Source organism: Sus scrofa, chromosome 3, assembly GCF_000003025.6.
Source record: "Sus scrofa isolate TJ Tabasco breed Duroc chromosome 3, Sscrofa11.1, whole genome shotgun sequence".
Taxonomy (NCBI): Eukaryota; Metazoa; Chordata; class Mammalia; order Artiodactyla; family Suidae; genus Sus; species Sus scrofa.
The window spans coordinates 24,382,695-24,399,849 of NC_010445.4; the positions used below are offsets into that span (position 1 = coordinate 24,382,695).

Consider the following 17,155-nt stretch of genomic DNA (forward strand, 5'->3'; position numbering starts at 1 on the left):
TATATTTATATGTATGACTGATTCACTTTGCTATACACATGAAACTAACACATTATAAATCAACCATACTCTGGTAAAAACTAAATTAAAAAAAAAAAGAAAATGAAACAACAAGCTTCAGTTTGGAGAAAATATTTGCAAAGTGCATATCCAACAAAGGACATATATCCAGAATATATAAAAATTCTCAAAAATTCAATAATAAGGAAACAACTCATATTTTTAAAAAAGGAAAAAGATCTCCACAAATACGTCAAAAAGAACACCATGAACTGTTCACATGAAGATGAACAATATCCTTTAAAGTGATTAATTTTTAAAAGCATAGTAACAAATCATGGCAAGTATGTGGAGCACTTGGAATTCTCACAAATGGTTGGTGGGAGTGCAAAATGGTACCGCCAGTCTTGAATGCAGTTTGGCAGTTATAAACAAACACTTATAGGAGTTCCTGTTGTGGCGCAGTGGTTAACGAATCCGACTAGGAACCATGAGGTTGCGGGTTCGGTCCCTGCCCTTGCTCAGTGGGTTAACGATCCGTCGTTGCCTGTGAGCTGTGATGTAGGTTGCAGACGCGGCTCGGATCCCGCGTTGCTGTGGCTCTGGCATAGGCCGGTGGCTACAGCTCCGATTGGACCCCTAGCCTGGGAACCTCCATATGACGCGGGAGCAGCCCAAGAAATAGCAACAACAACAACAAAGACAAAAAGACCAAAAAAAAAAAAAAAAAAAAAAAAAACCAAACCAAAACAAAAAAACCAAACACTTATAATCTAGTATTCCTACTCTGAGAGAAGTTAAAACTTATACATGAAACTCAGAACAGATTTATTCATACTCCTCAAGCCTAGAATAAACAAAAATGTCCTTCAATTGGTATATACTGTGTCACATTTAAACATGAAATAGTATTTGGCAATTAAAAGAAACATACTGCTGATCATGCAATGGCACAGATGAATCTTAAAGGCCTTTGTCTAAGTAGACAATCTCTACATATTACATATTATTTGATTCCATTTACATGATATTCTCAACAGTGATAAAGGACAGACTGGGGTTACTGGGGTCTTGGGGCGGGGGAGAGGGTTGACTATAGAGCAACAGCAAGAGAGAGTGCTTTGGGGTAGTGAAACTGCTCAGCATCCCAATTGTGCTGTTGGTTAAATGAGTTAAAATTCATAGATAAAAAAGAAGGAAAAAAGTTACATTTACTATATAATTTTATTAAAGATTTTTATTTTTTCAATCTACATAATTTCCATCTAAAAAACTTCACTCACCACAGAGTAGAAAAAAATGTGTTCTGAGAGTGTCAAGTCATTAAACAACAAGTCATGCTGTGGGCAGAAGCCCATATTTTCTCGAATTTCCCTTATGTTTTTTGAGATGTCATATCCATAAATACAGACCTCTCCTCTGGTAGGACGGTAACAACCTACAAATATGCCAAAGACAAGACAGAAGCTGAACTTTGATAAGAGAACATAAAAAGGTGCAAATTAGCAACTCAAATCCAGTCTGTTTGTGAATTATTCCAAAGAATTAGTACTACCTCCTGCAGAAGAATAGTTACAGGATAATATTAACAGTTACACCTAGGTAGTGAGACTAGCTATCTTAATTTTATTTTTCTTTTCTTTTTTGCTCTATATATTCATTTTCTACAATGGGAATGGATTATATTAGTAGTAAAAACATTTAAATAATTTGCTGTATTTCAATTATTTGCATTGCAATCAGCTAGTTACTATATTTGTGAACCATATATAGTTACTATATTTGTGAACCCTACTGTGCGTGGTGCTATAAAAAACATAAAATTCTGGAATATATAATTTTGTCGAGAAATTTAAGTATCAATAACTAGTCCAAGTTTTGTGGGGAATTATCTGGTAATACGTAGAAAAGAAACTGTAAGACCATTTAAACCCCACAAATTATTTACCTTATTGAAAAATACATTCTTTTTATTGAGATGTCATTGAGATAATATTATATTAGTATTGGGTGTACAATATGATCTGACATTTGTATATATTGTGAAAAGTTCAGGAAAATAAGTCTAGTTAACATCCAGCACCTGACACAGTCACAGCTGTTTTCTAATGATAAGAACATTTAAGATTTATTCTCTTTGCAACTTTCAAATTTGCAAAATAGTATTATTAACTAGAGTCACCACGCTGTACGTTACAATCCCATGAATTGTTTCTTTTATAACTGGACGCTAGTACCTTTTGACTACATCCATTCAGCCCAGCCCCCATCCCCTGCCTCTGACAATTCATCAGTCTGTTCTCTGTATCTATGAGTGGCAGAAATAAATAAAATAGAGATCAATAAAATAATAGAAAAGATCTACTGACCTTTCAGAGCCTGCAATGGGTATTGAGTGGGACCTCTTATTTGCTCTGTGGTTGTCCCACCCTGTCAGGGGCAGGGTCTACTCCCTAGTTGTTGGAGTAGGAGCCCCAGATCTGTTTCTTGAGCTGTGGTATGAAGTAGGTGGCACTTGAGCACTCCCAGTAGGAAAGGAGCCCCTGAATATTCCTCACTAGAGTTATTCACCTATGAGTGTTCTCTGTTGAGTCACCATTCACCAATTATACGGTTTCACAATGTACCCTGTTGTTGGCATTTCTCTCAGCCCCACCTTAACTGTAGTAATGCCGGGCATTGGCCGTGGTTTCTTTCAGGTGTTGTTTTACACCAGGCCACCAGTGCAGATCCACTGAGGTCAGGTTCCAGGACTGCAGGAGTCATGCACCTGGGCCCACTGTGGGAGCCATGGAGGTAGCTCAGACTCTGGCCTGGTCCAATCCCCGTACATGTCTAAAACCCGTAGCTCCTAAAGCTGTCTTAGCTGTGGGAGTACATGTCTTGTTTGCATATTCCACAGGCACTGGATTTACAAGGCTGGCAGTGGTGGTGTAAATCTGAGGTTCTCATAGCCAGGAGGAGAGACTTCAGCTCTTTGTTCTTAGTCAAGGGACTCTGGGGCTTAGCTGTGATTTCAGCTCTATCTCTGCATGTGGGAAGCCCAACCACAGACTGCTCCCAAGGCAGGAGAAGCACAGGAGCCAATCCAGGCAGAAGGTGGCTGGGCAGTGTCTGGGGCTCAGGGCAGGCTGCTGTGAGAGGAGGGCACAGTGGAACTGGGATGCACAAGTCCACCCAGATGGGAGGTGGGCCGGTGGTGATCAGGTACATGGGCTTGGGCTCACTCTGGTGAGAGTGGGTTGGCCAGAGATCAGGGTGAATGAGCCTGATAGACCAGAGGGGGCTGGGTGGTGATGAGGCATGCAGGCTCACTCCGGTGGGAAGGGATCCAGAAAATTTCAGATTATCAACAGGGCCTAATCCAAAAATTAATATCTTGAATGGACTATCAACAGAATCTTTGCCTGATCTGGGAATGAGCCTTCCTAGCACCATGGGACAAAAATGGCCATGAAATGCCTCCCAAACATTGGTTGAATTTATGACTAAGCGAAGGCAAAAAAGGTCATCTACTCTAAACACAGAAGGTTATGGCCACCAAGCCATCAGCCACTCCCAACTGCACACCCTGAAGGGATTCAGGACGGAGAAAAATAGGATGCTAACTCTAGAGCGTTAAGGTGTATATCAAAGGAAAGATTTCAGTAAGTCCAGACTCTTAGAAAAGTGCTGCAGACTACAAAGAAAAGTGCTAAATTCATTAACGTGAGATGTCGGCTTTTTCTTTAATTAACAGTAATATGTTGATGTTCTGACTGCTCGTTTTTTGCTGCTTAAACTCCTATGTATCCTGGCTTCTCCCTTACCTCTTTGGAGCAATTCCTCTGAGCTATCTGAGAGGGTGCCCCCGGGCTTAAGTCCTCACAAAGGCCAATGAATAAAACATAATTCTCAACTTTTAGGTTGTGGAGTTTTTCAGTCAACAACTGCAACCAAACACATAATCAAGAAAAAGCTGATTGAAACATGGTAACAATGTTATTGGCATTTTAATTTTCTTGTTCCACATCCCTCTCTGGCTTGGTGGAATTCTTTAAGAGCCTTCAAGAGCACTGCCTAGGAGTTCCCATTATGGTGCAGTGGAAACAAATCCGACTGGGAACCATGAGGTGGCAGGTTCGATCCCTGGCCTCGCTCAGTGGGTTAAGGATCTGGCACTGCCGTAAGTTGTGGCGTAGGTCGCGGACACGGCTCAGATCCCAAGTTGCTGTTCTGGCTGTGCCACAGGCCAGAAGCTGTAGCTCTGATTAGACCTGTAGCCTGGGAACCTCCATATGCTGCGGGTGCAGTCCTATAAAAGCCAAAAAAAAAAAAAAAAAAAAAGAAAGAAAGAGTGCTGCCTGTATTCCTAGTCCCAGCCACAGCAATCAGACAAACAAAAGAAATAAATGATACCCAAATTGGAAGAGAAGGGGTAAAGTTGTCACTTTTGCAGATGACAGGATGCTATATGTAGAAAACCCTCAGAACTCCACACAACAATTGCTCAAACTAAATCAACAAATTCAGCAAAAGTAGCCAGATATAGCATTAACATACAGAAATTGGTTGCATTTCAGTATACTGACAATAAAATATTAGAAAAGGAAGATAAAAATACAATCCCTTTTAAAATCATGCCCCCCCAAAATTAAATACCTAGAAGTAAACCTGACCAAGAAAGTGAAAGACTTATATGCTGAGAACTATAAAACAATAATCAAGGAAATTAGAGGATTCTAAAAATAGAAAGGTATTCCATGATCTTGGGTGGAAGAATAAAATAGCCATACTACCCAAGGCATCTACAGATTCAATACAATCCCTATCAAATTACCCATGATATTTTTCACAGAACTTAGATCAAATAATCCAAAAATTTATATGGAACCATAAAAGACACAGAATTGCCAAAGCAAAATTGAGGAACATAGAACAAGCAGGAGGCATAACTCTCCCAGACTTCAGGCAATGTCACAAAGGACAGTAATTAAGATAGTGTGGTACTTGTACATACAGACCAATGCAACAGCATAACAATTGTAAGACTGAAATCATACTAAGTATCTTCTCAAACCACAATAGAGTGAAACGAGAAAGCAACAGGATGAGGAAAATATGAAAATATGTAAATGTGAAAATTAAATCACATTTCTGAAAACGAATAGGTCAAAGAAGAAATAAAAAGGGAAATTATAAAATACTGAGACATGAAAGTGAAAACACAACATACCAAAACCTATGGGGTGTGGGAAAAGCAATACTAAGAAGGAAGTTTATTTATTTTATTTTTTTATATTTTTTTGTCTTTTACCCTTTTCTAGGGCCACTCCTGCAGCATATGGAGGTTCCCAGGCTAGGGGTCGAATTGGAGCTCTGGCGGCCGGCCTATGCTAGAGACACAGCAATGTGGGATCCGAGCCGCGTCTGCGATCTACACCACAGCTCACGGCAATGTCAGATCCTTAACCCCACTGAGCGAGGCCAGGGATTGAACCTGCAACCTCATGGTTCCTAGTCTGATTCGTTAACCACTGCACCATGACGGGAACTTCTAAGAGAGAAGTTTATACTAAAGATCTAAAAAAGAAAGAAAGAAAGAAAAAAAAAAAACAAAAACCTAAAGAAACATTTTAAGGAACTAGAAAAAGAACAAATCCCAAAGTTAGTGGAAGGAAATAAAGATTAGAGAAGAAATAACCTGAAGAGAGACTAGTAACATTAAAAAACATTTAAAGTTAAGATTGTTTTTTTTTCTGAAAAGACAAATATAGTTGACAAATTTTAATTAGACTAAAAAAAATGAGAAAACTCAAAATCAGAAATGAAAGAGGAAACATTATAGCTGATGTCACATAAATAAACACAGATTATATGACACTACAGCTTACCCTTGAACAACATGGGTTTTAACTGAGTGGGTCTACTTACATGCAGATATTTTTCAATAGTAAATATTATTGTACTACACAGTCCCTTGTTGGTTGAATCCAAGGATGTGGAGGAACCATGAATATGGAGGACTGACTACAAGTTACAGGCAGATTAACCTCTAGGGTTGTTCAAGGGTCAACTGTACTATGAAAAATTACATGCCAACAAGTTGGTTAATCTAGAAGAAATAAGTTCTTAGAGACATAACTTTGTAAGTCAACTATATTATAATCAATTTTTTAAAAAAAGATATGATTATATATATCACATTATATTCCTCAGATATAAGAAATAATAAAATCTTATCTCTTGGGATAGAACATGATGGAAGATAGTATGAGAAAAAGTGTGTGTGTGTGTGTGTGTGTGTGTGTGTATGAATGACTGGGTCAACTATGCTATTCAGCAGAAATTGACACAACATTGTAGAGCAACTATAATAAAAAATGTAAAGAGTTGTTAAAAAAATCAATCGAATTTAACAAAAATTACTGTCAATAAAAGTAAGCTGATACGCAAACTACAATAAAAAAAAAAGAAATCTTGCTATTTGTGACAACACGTGTCCATCTAGAGGATATTAAGCTAAAGTTAAATAAGTCATAGAGAAAGGCCAATACCATATGATTTCACTTACATGTCGAATCTAAAAAACAAAATAAACGAACGGAATAGAACAAAAAGAGAATCATAGATACAGAGGAAAAAACTGCTCATTTGCAGAGGGGAGGGAGTGTGGGGGATGGACAAAATAGTTGAAGGAGTTTAATAGGTACAAATTTTCAGTTATAAAATAAATAAGTCATGGGAATGTAATACATGCATAAAAAATATAGTCAAAAATATTGTTTGTCTAGTGACAGATGATTACCAGACTTACTGGAGTGACCATTTCATAATGTATAAAATATCAAATCATTAGATTGTACACCTAATTAAAATAATATTTTAAGTCAATTACAGTGCAATAATAAATGTTCTTCCTATAAAAGAGAAAAAAATAAGAGTGTTCCAAGATAACTTATGTAAAGCATATCAACTATATATATCATGCATACATTACCATGAAGGTAATTAAAAGTTGACTCATAACCTTATGTTGTTATGCATGTTAGGCAGTCATTCTTTGAAGGAGTTTTAACTGAGATTTAGAGGGATTCAGTTTAAACACATAAAACAGCAGAGAGTATGAGCAGTGTGTGCCCCTTCTGTCTCAGTTCTGAATCACCCTTATATCAAAAGAGAGGCTGTTTTATCTTAACTGTGAGGCTCAACCCTGCTCCAGCCTCTAGGACTTACTTTAACCTCACACGCAACAGGGGATTCACTGCTACACTGGTCCCTAGTATTCCTCATCCGTTCCATATCCATTTCTAGTGAATGCCGTATTTCTAAATTATAAACTTTTAGAAAATATTCTTTCATGGCTTTTCCTTTCCGAATAAATTCTAAACTTTAGAGCATGGCTTCCCCCAAAACTTTCATGATTTGATCTTTTGATTATTTATCTGCCTTCATCTTTTGCTATTATTGAAATTCCTTCTCTGGTCTAGTCATATGTCCCCTGCTTTTAAGTTTCCTTCGTCTTTGCTTATATATATAATATTCTTCTTTTCTTCCCTTCATAGCACTTTATACTTCCTATTTGCCTCATATTTGAGGTCACTTCCCTATTCTTCATGCTCAAAGCAGGTAAGGTGTCATTCTTTTGGGTGAAGAGCACCCTATGCCTCCCTTCTTATTTGTGGTATGTTGGATGTTCCAAGTTTGTCCGTATCTCTGCCAGAGTATAAAACTGAGTGTAGCAACTATGAAATCACCACTGTATTATCTAATCCTATAAAAATAACCAGCATATAATTTTAATTGATTAAATGGATGAATTCATTATATCACATGAACATCTTGGTTTTAAATAATTGAAACTCTAATAATTAATGTTGACACTGAAATGACAATATCCTCAACACAAGTTGTTGACTGGTTTACAGTCTTAGAAGGAACCTGACTTCTCCTCTGGACAGAGCCAAATACATACCTGTGAGAACGGACAAGACTGTTGTTTTTCCTGCCCCATTTTGTCCTAGAAGAATAGTGATCTGCCCCTTATATAAATTCAAAGACATGTCGTTTATTGCTACCTTGTCACCAAATTTCTGTGGAATAAAGAAAAAAAAACACTTGATATCTGTTACTACCACTTATAAAAGACACGTATCTCCTATATTCCTAGAAGAAACATGTCATCAAACTCACAGTGTATAAAGAAGATGATGTGAACAAGGAACAGCACTGGTAGGTGCAATGAGTTTGTGTGAAGTCTCAGTGGTATGTACGTCTATCTATATTTGGGTAAGCAAGTGGAGACTTTTCTTTCTATGTATGAAGAGTATCCTATCATAATTATGAGCTTTCTCAACTGTAGCAAGAGCTAGGGAAGCTTGCAGAATCTGCCATAAATGACCAGAAAGATAGATATCCTGATTTCAGCCAGAAATTTAGTGACTAAGAAAAAACCTTGTCCAGAAATTCTTGCGACTCTCAAGCAGGAGTCTGCAAACTGAAACATCGCCCATCTTTTTAATATGGCCAATGAACTAAGAACAGCTTTTTATACTTGTCAAGGCTTGGTAAGAAAAACCAAAATAGAATATGTGATAGACACTGTATGTGGCCTATGGGAGCCTAAAGTATTTATTTTGTTCTTTACAAAACATGTTTAAAAATCCTTCTGAAGGGTCTCCTGGAAACTCCTACTGTAGATGGCCCCTGAGCCACGTGGAAGGTTAGTCTGTACATAATTCATACTTGGCCTTTCATATCTGCTGATTCAACCAACCACAGACCGTGTAGTACTATGGTATTTACTATTGAAAAATATCCATATGGAAGTGGACCCCTGCAGTTCAAACCCACGTGTTTTGAGGGTTAACTGTATTTCAGTCTAAAATGAGAAAGCCTGTGGTTCCCAAGAACTCATCTAGGTGAACCTAAAATCTGCCTATGTGTTTGTTTGCAAATTTCTCTCATTGGCAAATTCTAACTAGGAAGCAAACCGAGAAGGGCGCCTTGGAGGATGCAGTTTATGAATTCTCTTTTAGAATGTAGGAGAAATATTAAGAAGAGGGAGTAATATGGGCAAATTCACGAGAGAAAACCTAAGATGGTATGTTCACAAACTCTCCCTAGGCTTGGGCTTCTTACCACTAGCACTAACTGAATTCTGGATTAAATAATTCATTGTTTTGGAGGGCTCTCCTGTGCTTTGTAAGAGGTTTAGCAGCTTCCCGGTCTCCACATTCTAAATGTCAGTAGCACTCCTCACCTCACCTCTCCTTCTCTTGGTTGTGACAGCCAAAAATATCTCCAGATTATTGTCAGTTGTTCCTTGAGTGGAATGACACACTCATCCCCACTTGAAAATGACGGCTCTAGGGAATCTAATTTTCTCTCATGAATTCAATCACTTTATAGATGCTGATAATAAAGTGTTTGTCACTATCGCTCCCCCAAAGCTATAGCTCTGTATCTCTAAAAACATACCAGAAACATAAATTTAAATATTTAGAAATATCTCAAGCTCAATATGCCTAAAACTCTGCTTATTATCACACCCTGAAAATATACTCTTTAATTGTATTCCCTAAATCTGTGAATGGTCCCCTAATTTACGAATATACAAACCAGAAACCTGAGTATAATTCAACACTTTTTGCCATTTTTTTTTTTTTTTGGTCTTTTCTAGGGCCACACCCGAGGGATATGGAAGTTCTCAGGCTAGGGGTCTAATTGGAGCTGTAGCTGCCGGCCTACACCACAGCCACAGCAACGTGGGATCTGAGCCATGTCTGCGACTTACACTACAGCTCACGGCAATGCTGGCTCCTTAACCCACTGAGCGAGGCCAGGGATCGAACCTGCAACCTCATCGTTCCTAGTCGGATTCGTTAACCACTGAGCCACGACAGGAACTCCAACTTTTTGCCATTTCTATTAACTATTGTATGCAATAAGTCACCAAGTCTAATTAATTAATTTAAGCCATGGGTGACCATAAGTCATTCAACAAGTATTTACTGAAGGCCCACTATGTATTAGGCATTGTGCTATGTGCTTGGGTTACATCTAGGAATAAGTCACACATAGTCCCTGGTTTATTTGTTCTGTGAAAAATGTCATGGGTAATTTGATGTGGATTTCATTGAATCTGTAGATTGCCTTGGGTAGTATTGCCATTTTAACAATATTGATTGTTCCAATCCAGGAGCATGGAATATCTTTCCATTTCTTTGAATCCTAATTTCCTTGATTAATGCTTTATAGTTCTCAACATATAAGTCTTTCACCTCCTCAGTCAGGATTATTCCTAGGTATTTAATTTTTGGGGGTGTGATATTAAAAGTGATTGTTTTTTAAATTCCTTTTCTATTACTTCATTGTTAATATACAGAAATTCAACTGACTTATGAATGTTGTTAGTCTTGTATCTGGCTACTTTGCTGAATTTGTTGATCAGTTTGAGCATCTGTTCTCTGGAGTTCTTAGGGTTTTCTACATATAACGTCACATCATCTGCGTAAAGTGACAATTTTACCTCTTCTCTTCCAATCTGGATACCTTTTATTTCTTTTGTTTGTATGACTGCTGTGGCTTGGACTTTCAATCGTATGTTGAATAAAAGTGGTGAGAGTGGGCATCCTTGCCTTGTTCCAGATTTTAGTGGGAAGGCTTTCAGTTTTTCTCCATTGAGTATTACATTTGCTGTGGGTTTGTCATAAATGGCTTTGGTTATGTTAAGGTATGTTCCCTCTTGCCCACTTTGATAAGAGTTTTTATCAAGAATGGATGTTGGATTTTGTCAAATGCTGTTTCTGCATCTATTGAGATGATCAGTTAGTTTTTTACTTTTCTTTTGTTAATGTGGTGTATGACATTGATTGTTTTGTGTAAGGTGAACCATCCTTGTGAACCTGTGATGAATCCCACTTGCTCGTGATGTATGATCTTTTTTATATGTTGCTGCATTCACTGGGCTAAAATTTTGTTGAGAATTTTTTGTGTCTATATTCATCAAAGATATTGGTCTATAATTTTCTTTTTTGGTAGTTTCTTTGTCTGGTTTAGTACTAGGGTGATGGTGGCTTCATAGAATATCTTTGGGAATGTTCCTTCTTCAAGCATTTGCAAAATATTAAGCATGGGTATAAGTTCTTTCTATGTTTGGAAGAATTTGCCTCTCTTGGAGTTTTGTTTGTAGGGAGTGTTTTTATTACCTATTCAATTTCATTTCTAATGATTGGCATGTTCAATTGATCTGTTTCTTCTTGATTAAGTTTTGGTGGGCCATATGTCTCTAGAAAGTTGTCCATGTTTTTTTCGGTTGTCAAATTTGTTGGCACAGAATTGTTCATAGTATTCTGGGTTTTTTTTTTTTTTGTTGTTGTTGTTGTTTGTTTTATACTTCTGCAGTATCGAGGTTTCTCTTTTTTCATTTATTTTGCTCACTTGAGTTCTTTCTCTCTTCTTGGTGAGTCTGGCCAGAGGTTTGTCAATTTTGTTTATCCTTTCAAAGAACCAGACCTTGGTTTTATTGATTTTTTTTCTATTTTTTTTGAAACTCTATTTTATCAATTTCCTCTCTGATCTTTATGACTGATTTCTGCTAAACTTAGGTTTTGTTTGTTCTTTTTCTATTCTTTTAGTTGCAGTGTTATCAGTTTGAGATTCTTCTTCTCTTTTGAAGAAGGCCTGTATTGCTATGAACTTCAGTTTAAGCACTGCTTTTGCAGCATCCCATAGATTTTGAATAGATGTGTACGAATGTCATTTGTCTTGAGGTATTTTTTTAATTTCCTTCTTGATTTCCTCACTGACCCATTGGTTTTTTAGTAGCATGTTGTTATAGTCTCCATGTAGTCAGTTTTTTCTCATTTCTTTCCCTGTGGTTGATTTATAGTTTCATGCCACTGTAATCAGAGAAGATACCTGAAATAATTTCCATACTCTTAAATTTGTTTAGGTTAGTTTTGTGCTCCAATATGTGGTCAATCCATGAGAATGTTCCATGTGCACTTGAATACATATTGTTTTTTTTGGGATGCAGTGTCCTGAAAATATCAATGAAGTCTAACTTTTCATCATTTAGGATCTGTTGCCTTACTGATTTTCTCTCTAGAGGATCTGTCCATTGATGTCAGTGGGGTGTTAAAAGTCTCCTACTATTATTGTAGTCCCATCAATTTCTCCTTTTATATCTGTTAGTATTTGTTGTATTTATCTGAGTGCTCTTATATTAGGGACATATACGTTGGCGATTGTAATATCCTCTTCTTGAATAGATCTTTTTATCATTAAACATTGTCCTTCTTTGTCTTTCTTTATGGTCTTGTTTTATCTTTTTTTTTTGGTCTCTTTTAGGGCCACACCTGTGGCATAAGGAGGTTCCCAGGCTAGGGACTGAATCAGAGCTGTAGCCTCCGGCCTACACCAGAGCCACAGCAACGTGCAGCTGCAATCTACACACAGCTCACAGCAAGACCAGATCCTTAACCCACTGAGCAAGGCCAGGGATCGAACCCGCAACCTCATGGTTCCTAGTCGGATTCGTTAACCACTGAGCTACGATGGGAACTCCCAATCTATGTCTTTTGACTACAGCATTCAGTCCATAGACAGTTAAGGTAGTTATTGATAAATATGTATTCACTGCCATTTTAAACCTTGTTATCTAGTTGATTCTATGTTTCTTCCTTGTTCCTTTCTTTTTTTGTTTGGATGATTTCCTTTCATTTTAGGCTTGTGTCCTCTTCTTTTTAGTTTCCATAAGTTTATTGTTTTGTTGAGATTGTGGTTACCCTGTTTTTCAAGTATATTAACCCCTTCCTATATCTGCTTGCTTCAGCTTGATAGTCGTGTAGGCTCAAAAACATTCTAGAAAAAAAAGTTTTTTTTTTTAACTTTCCCCACATTTTATGATTTCGAAGTCTATTTTTTAACATCTTCATGTTTGTCCTTTTGCTGTTCCTTGAGTTTATCACTTTTATAATAGGTTTTTTTAAAATTCCTTTTAGATCTGTATACTGGATTATTTAATTGATTACTTTTCAACTGTGATTTCCTCCATCATACTTCTTCTCACTTCTTTTTTATTTAGAGGACCCCTTTTGGTATTTCTTTTAGAATGGGTTTAGTATTGCTGTCCTCTTTCAGTTTTTGTTTTGTTGGAGAAATTCTTTATTTCTTTTATTTTAAATGATATTCTTGCTGGGTAGAGTATTCTAGCTGCAAATTTTTCCTTTTTAGAACTTCAATTGTATCTGGCCACTCTCTTCTGGCCTGCAGTGTTTCTGCAGAAAAATCAGCTGATAGCCTTATGGGAGTTCCCTTGAATTAATGCTTTGTGTTTGTCTTGCTGTCTTTGCAATCTTCTCTTTATCTTAATTTTGCCATTTATTATAATACATCTTGGTGTAGGCCTGTTTGGGTTCAACTTGTTTGGGGCCCTCTGGGCTTCCTGTATCTTGATATGTTTCCTTTAGATTTGGAAAGTTTTCAGACAATATCTTCAAATATATTTCCAATCCCCTTTTTTCTTCTCCTTCTGAAATCCCTGTTATGCACAGATTGGCCTGCTTTATCTTATCCCTGGGATCTCTTATACTGCTTTCATGTTTTTTACATTTTTTTTCTGTCTGCTGTCCTAATTGGGTGATTTCCATTATTCTATCTTCCAAGTCACTAATTTGTTCCACTGCATTATTCATTCTGCTCTTCAATGCCTTTAACTTGGCTTGCATCTCTGCAAATAAATTTTCTCATTTTCCTTGGCTCCTCCTTATATTTTCTAGTTCCATTCTAAAGTAATCTGCATTATTCTTTATATCTGCTCTTAATTCCTTCAGTACTTTCACTATCTCCTTTTGGAACTTGATGTCTATTAGATTGCAGAGATCTGTTTCATTTTTGCTGCTTCAGGTGAATTCTACTGTTCTTTTTAACTGGGAATGGTTCTTGAGCTTCCTTTTGCTGATATATATTTTTTAATTCTGTGAGTTTAGGGAAACCAGCTCCTGTAGTCTTGGATGGCTATTTATGTGCAGGAGCACCCTTTTGTATTTTGCAGGGGCTTACTTTTTATGTTTAGGGTGCTGCGCATGCTTCCATGGAGATGGAGGCCATGGGCTGGGATAGTCACCAGTGCCTGGCTGCTGGGCCCTTGACAGTGGAAAGGACCCATGGGAAGGTGGTGCATGCTGCTCCTAGTTGCAGGGCCCTGGGACATGACAGTGAGCAGGCATGTGTAGGAAGTACCCAGAGTATTTGGCAGTGGCGGCAGCAGGGTGGGTGTGTTCACAGGGGAGTGAGAGCATAATGGGTGGTACTCAGTCGCAGTGCCCTCTTTTTTTGCCAACCTCTGAGGTGACTTGGGTCACAGGTGGTGCCTGTTCATAGACTCCAAGTGGTGGCAGGCCACATCCCCTCTGGAGATGACTGCTGTGGTTTGTCCCTGCTGCCTATAGATTACACAAGAGGTGCCGAATTGCACTTAGCCCCCCGTTGCCCTGTTGCCACACAAGAGTTGCCTGGACACCTGTAGCCTGCACAATAGGCTCACAGTCACCTGTAGCACAAGAAAGTGGTGCTTGGTCAACCACAGCCTACGCAGGAGGTGCCCAACCCTCTGAGAATCTGTGCGTATACAGGGAAAGATAGTCCTATGGAAGTCCACCCCTCCTCCTGTCGCCCTCCCCAACAATGGTGCCTTGCTTCTCCTGTGGGCCCAGACCTCCTCCTGGATTCCCTTATCTGTTACACTCTATGCCCCAGTCAATGGTGCACTGCTCCATAGCCCCTCAGGCTGTCTCCAAACAGCCAACCCTAGTCCTCTCCCTGGAACTAACTTCTGGAGCCTGAGTCTCAATGTCCAGCCTCTAACTGAGCATCTCAGGCTGTGGTGTCTGGGGATGGTGGTGCAGATGGTCTGTGTGGCTCTCACTCTGCTTTTCCCTTCTCAACCCAGCGGCTATGCTTTTCTTGGCGACTTTGAGGTCCCTCTGTCTCAGCTGATCTCCCCATCAGTTAGATGGCTTCCCAGGATGTGGGTTCCTTTTCTCTTTAACAGCTCCCTCTCAGGAGTGTTGCTCCCGTCCTGATTCCTTTTCTACTTCTCTCTCTTTTCCTTTGTTCTACCTAGTTATGTGGAGGGTTTCTTGCCCTTTTTGGAGGTTAAAGGTCTTCTGTCAGTGTTCAGTAGATGCTCTACATGAATCGCTCTACATGTAGATTTTTTTTTATGTCTTGTAGGTGAAGGTGAGTGCTACATTTTACTCCTCTACAATCTTGATCCTTCTCAAGCATTAAAATTTTGATTTCTGAGGCATCCATTTCAAAGACACCCATCTCAACTAAACATATTGCCAGTTACACAGCTAGGTTAAGAGCCAGACCAACTCACACAAGAAGTCTTACTATTAGAAAGCCCTGGGTGACTTAGATAACTGCCCATTTGATTGAATCCGTGCTTATCTTCCTACACTTTAATTTTTGCTGTGATGTTTTGAATTCACCAGTAAAGAGCAAACCCACAAAACCCCAGGCATCCTCTCCTCAACCCCAATAAAGGAAGAACCCTTGGTTCACGTTCTCTCCTTCTCTACTCACAATCACTTTTTGTCCCCAGGTGTGCCATGTAATCTCCAGGACTGTGAATAATAAACCTTGTTATTTCAAAATCTCCTGATGCTTGTTGCAGAGATGTGTCTTACGATGATTTAAAAAAAATGAAATTAGAACATTCTCTAACACCATACATAAAAATAAAATCAAAACGAACTAAATACCTAAACGTAAGGCTAGATACTATAAAACTCCTAGAGGAAAACACAGGCAGAGTTCTCACTGACATAAATCACAGCAACATCTTGTCTGATCCACCTCCTAGAATAAGGACAATAAAAACAGAAATAAACCAATGGGATGTAAATAAACCGAAAAGCTTTTGAACAGCAAAGGAAACCATTAAAAAAGACAACCAGAGAATGGGAGAAAATCTTTGCAAATGATACAAAAGACAAGGGCCTAATCTCCAAAACACACAAATAGCTCCTTCAACTCAACAACAAAAAAACAAACAACCCAATTGAAAAATGGGCAGAAGACCTGAATAGACATTTATGCGAAGAAGACATAGGTCAGTAGGCACCTGAAAAAATGCTCAGCATCCCTACTTACTAGAGAAATGCAAATCAAAACTACAATGAAGTACTACCTCACATCAGTCAGAATGGCCATCATTAACAAGTCAACGAATAACAAATGCTGAAGAGGGTTTGGAGAAAAGGGTACCCTGTTTTACTGTTGGTGGGAATTTAAACTAGTACAACCAGTATGGAGGTACCTCAGAAAACTTAATAAGAATTACCATGATCCAGCAATCCCCCTCTTGGGCATATACCTGGACAAATCATTCATTAAAAAAGATACATGCATCCTGTGTTCACTGCAGCACTATTCACAATAGCCAAGATGTGGAAACAACCTAAATGTCCATCGACAGATGAATGGATTACGAAGAGGTGGTACATGAATACAATAGAAAACTACTCGGCCATAAAAAAGAACAAAGTAATGCCATTTGCAGCAACATGGGTGAAACTAGAGATTTTCAACTAAGTGAAGTAAGTCAGAAATAGAAAGACAAATGCCATATGATATCACATATGTGAATCTAAAATATGGCACATATGATCCTATCTACAAAACAGAAACAGATCATGGACATAGAGAGCAGATTTGTGGTTACTGGGAGGAGGGAGGAAGGAGTGGGATGGACAGCGAGTTTGCGGTTGGTAGATGCAAACTATTACATTTAGAATGGAAAAGCAATGGGGTCCTACTGCACAGCACAGAGAACTATGTCCAATCTCTTGGGTTAGAACTGAGAGAAGAGAGTATGATAAATAAAGAACACAGTATATGTATGCCTGGGTCACTTTACTGTAAAGCAGAAATTTAAGGAAAATTGTAAATCAACTATACTTTAATAAAAAATTTCAAAAATATACAGAACCACAAGAGAATGTCCAGCCATAGCAATGACTCCATTTGGGGAAATGCCTATGAGGGCTCACCACATGCAATATGGGCCAAAGGGGTACCCCTCCCCCAGACAGTCCTACCTGGTAATATGACTAGTAATACATTGAGACTAACACAAAACAAGGGAACACTTCCAAACTCA

The 17,155-nt window shown here is 38.4% G+C and overlaps 1 protein-coding gene across 5 annotated transcripts in view; it reads right to left on the reverse strand.

The window, feature by feature from the left end:
- Nucleotides 1-17,155, reverse strand: part of LOC100524794 (ATP-binding cassette sub-family A member 3-like) — a 226,959-nt gene that overhangs the window by 138,068 nt on the left and 71,736 nt on the right. For all 5 annotated transcript variants that reach the window (XM_021086498.1, XM_021086495.1, XM_021086496.1 and 2 more), the window contains 2 exons: nucleotides 7,955-8,072; nucleotides 1,284-1,438 (listed from right to left, as the gene is read on the reverse strand). In XM_021086498.1, coding sequence (XP_020942157.1) covers nucleotides 1,284-1,438; nucleotides 7,955-8,072 — 273 coding nt within the window. The remainder of the gene's footprint in view (nucleotides 1-1,283; nucleotides 1,439-7,954; nucleotides 8,073-17,155) is intronic.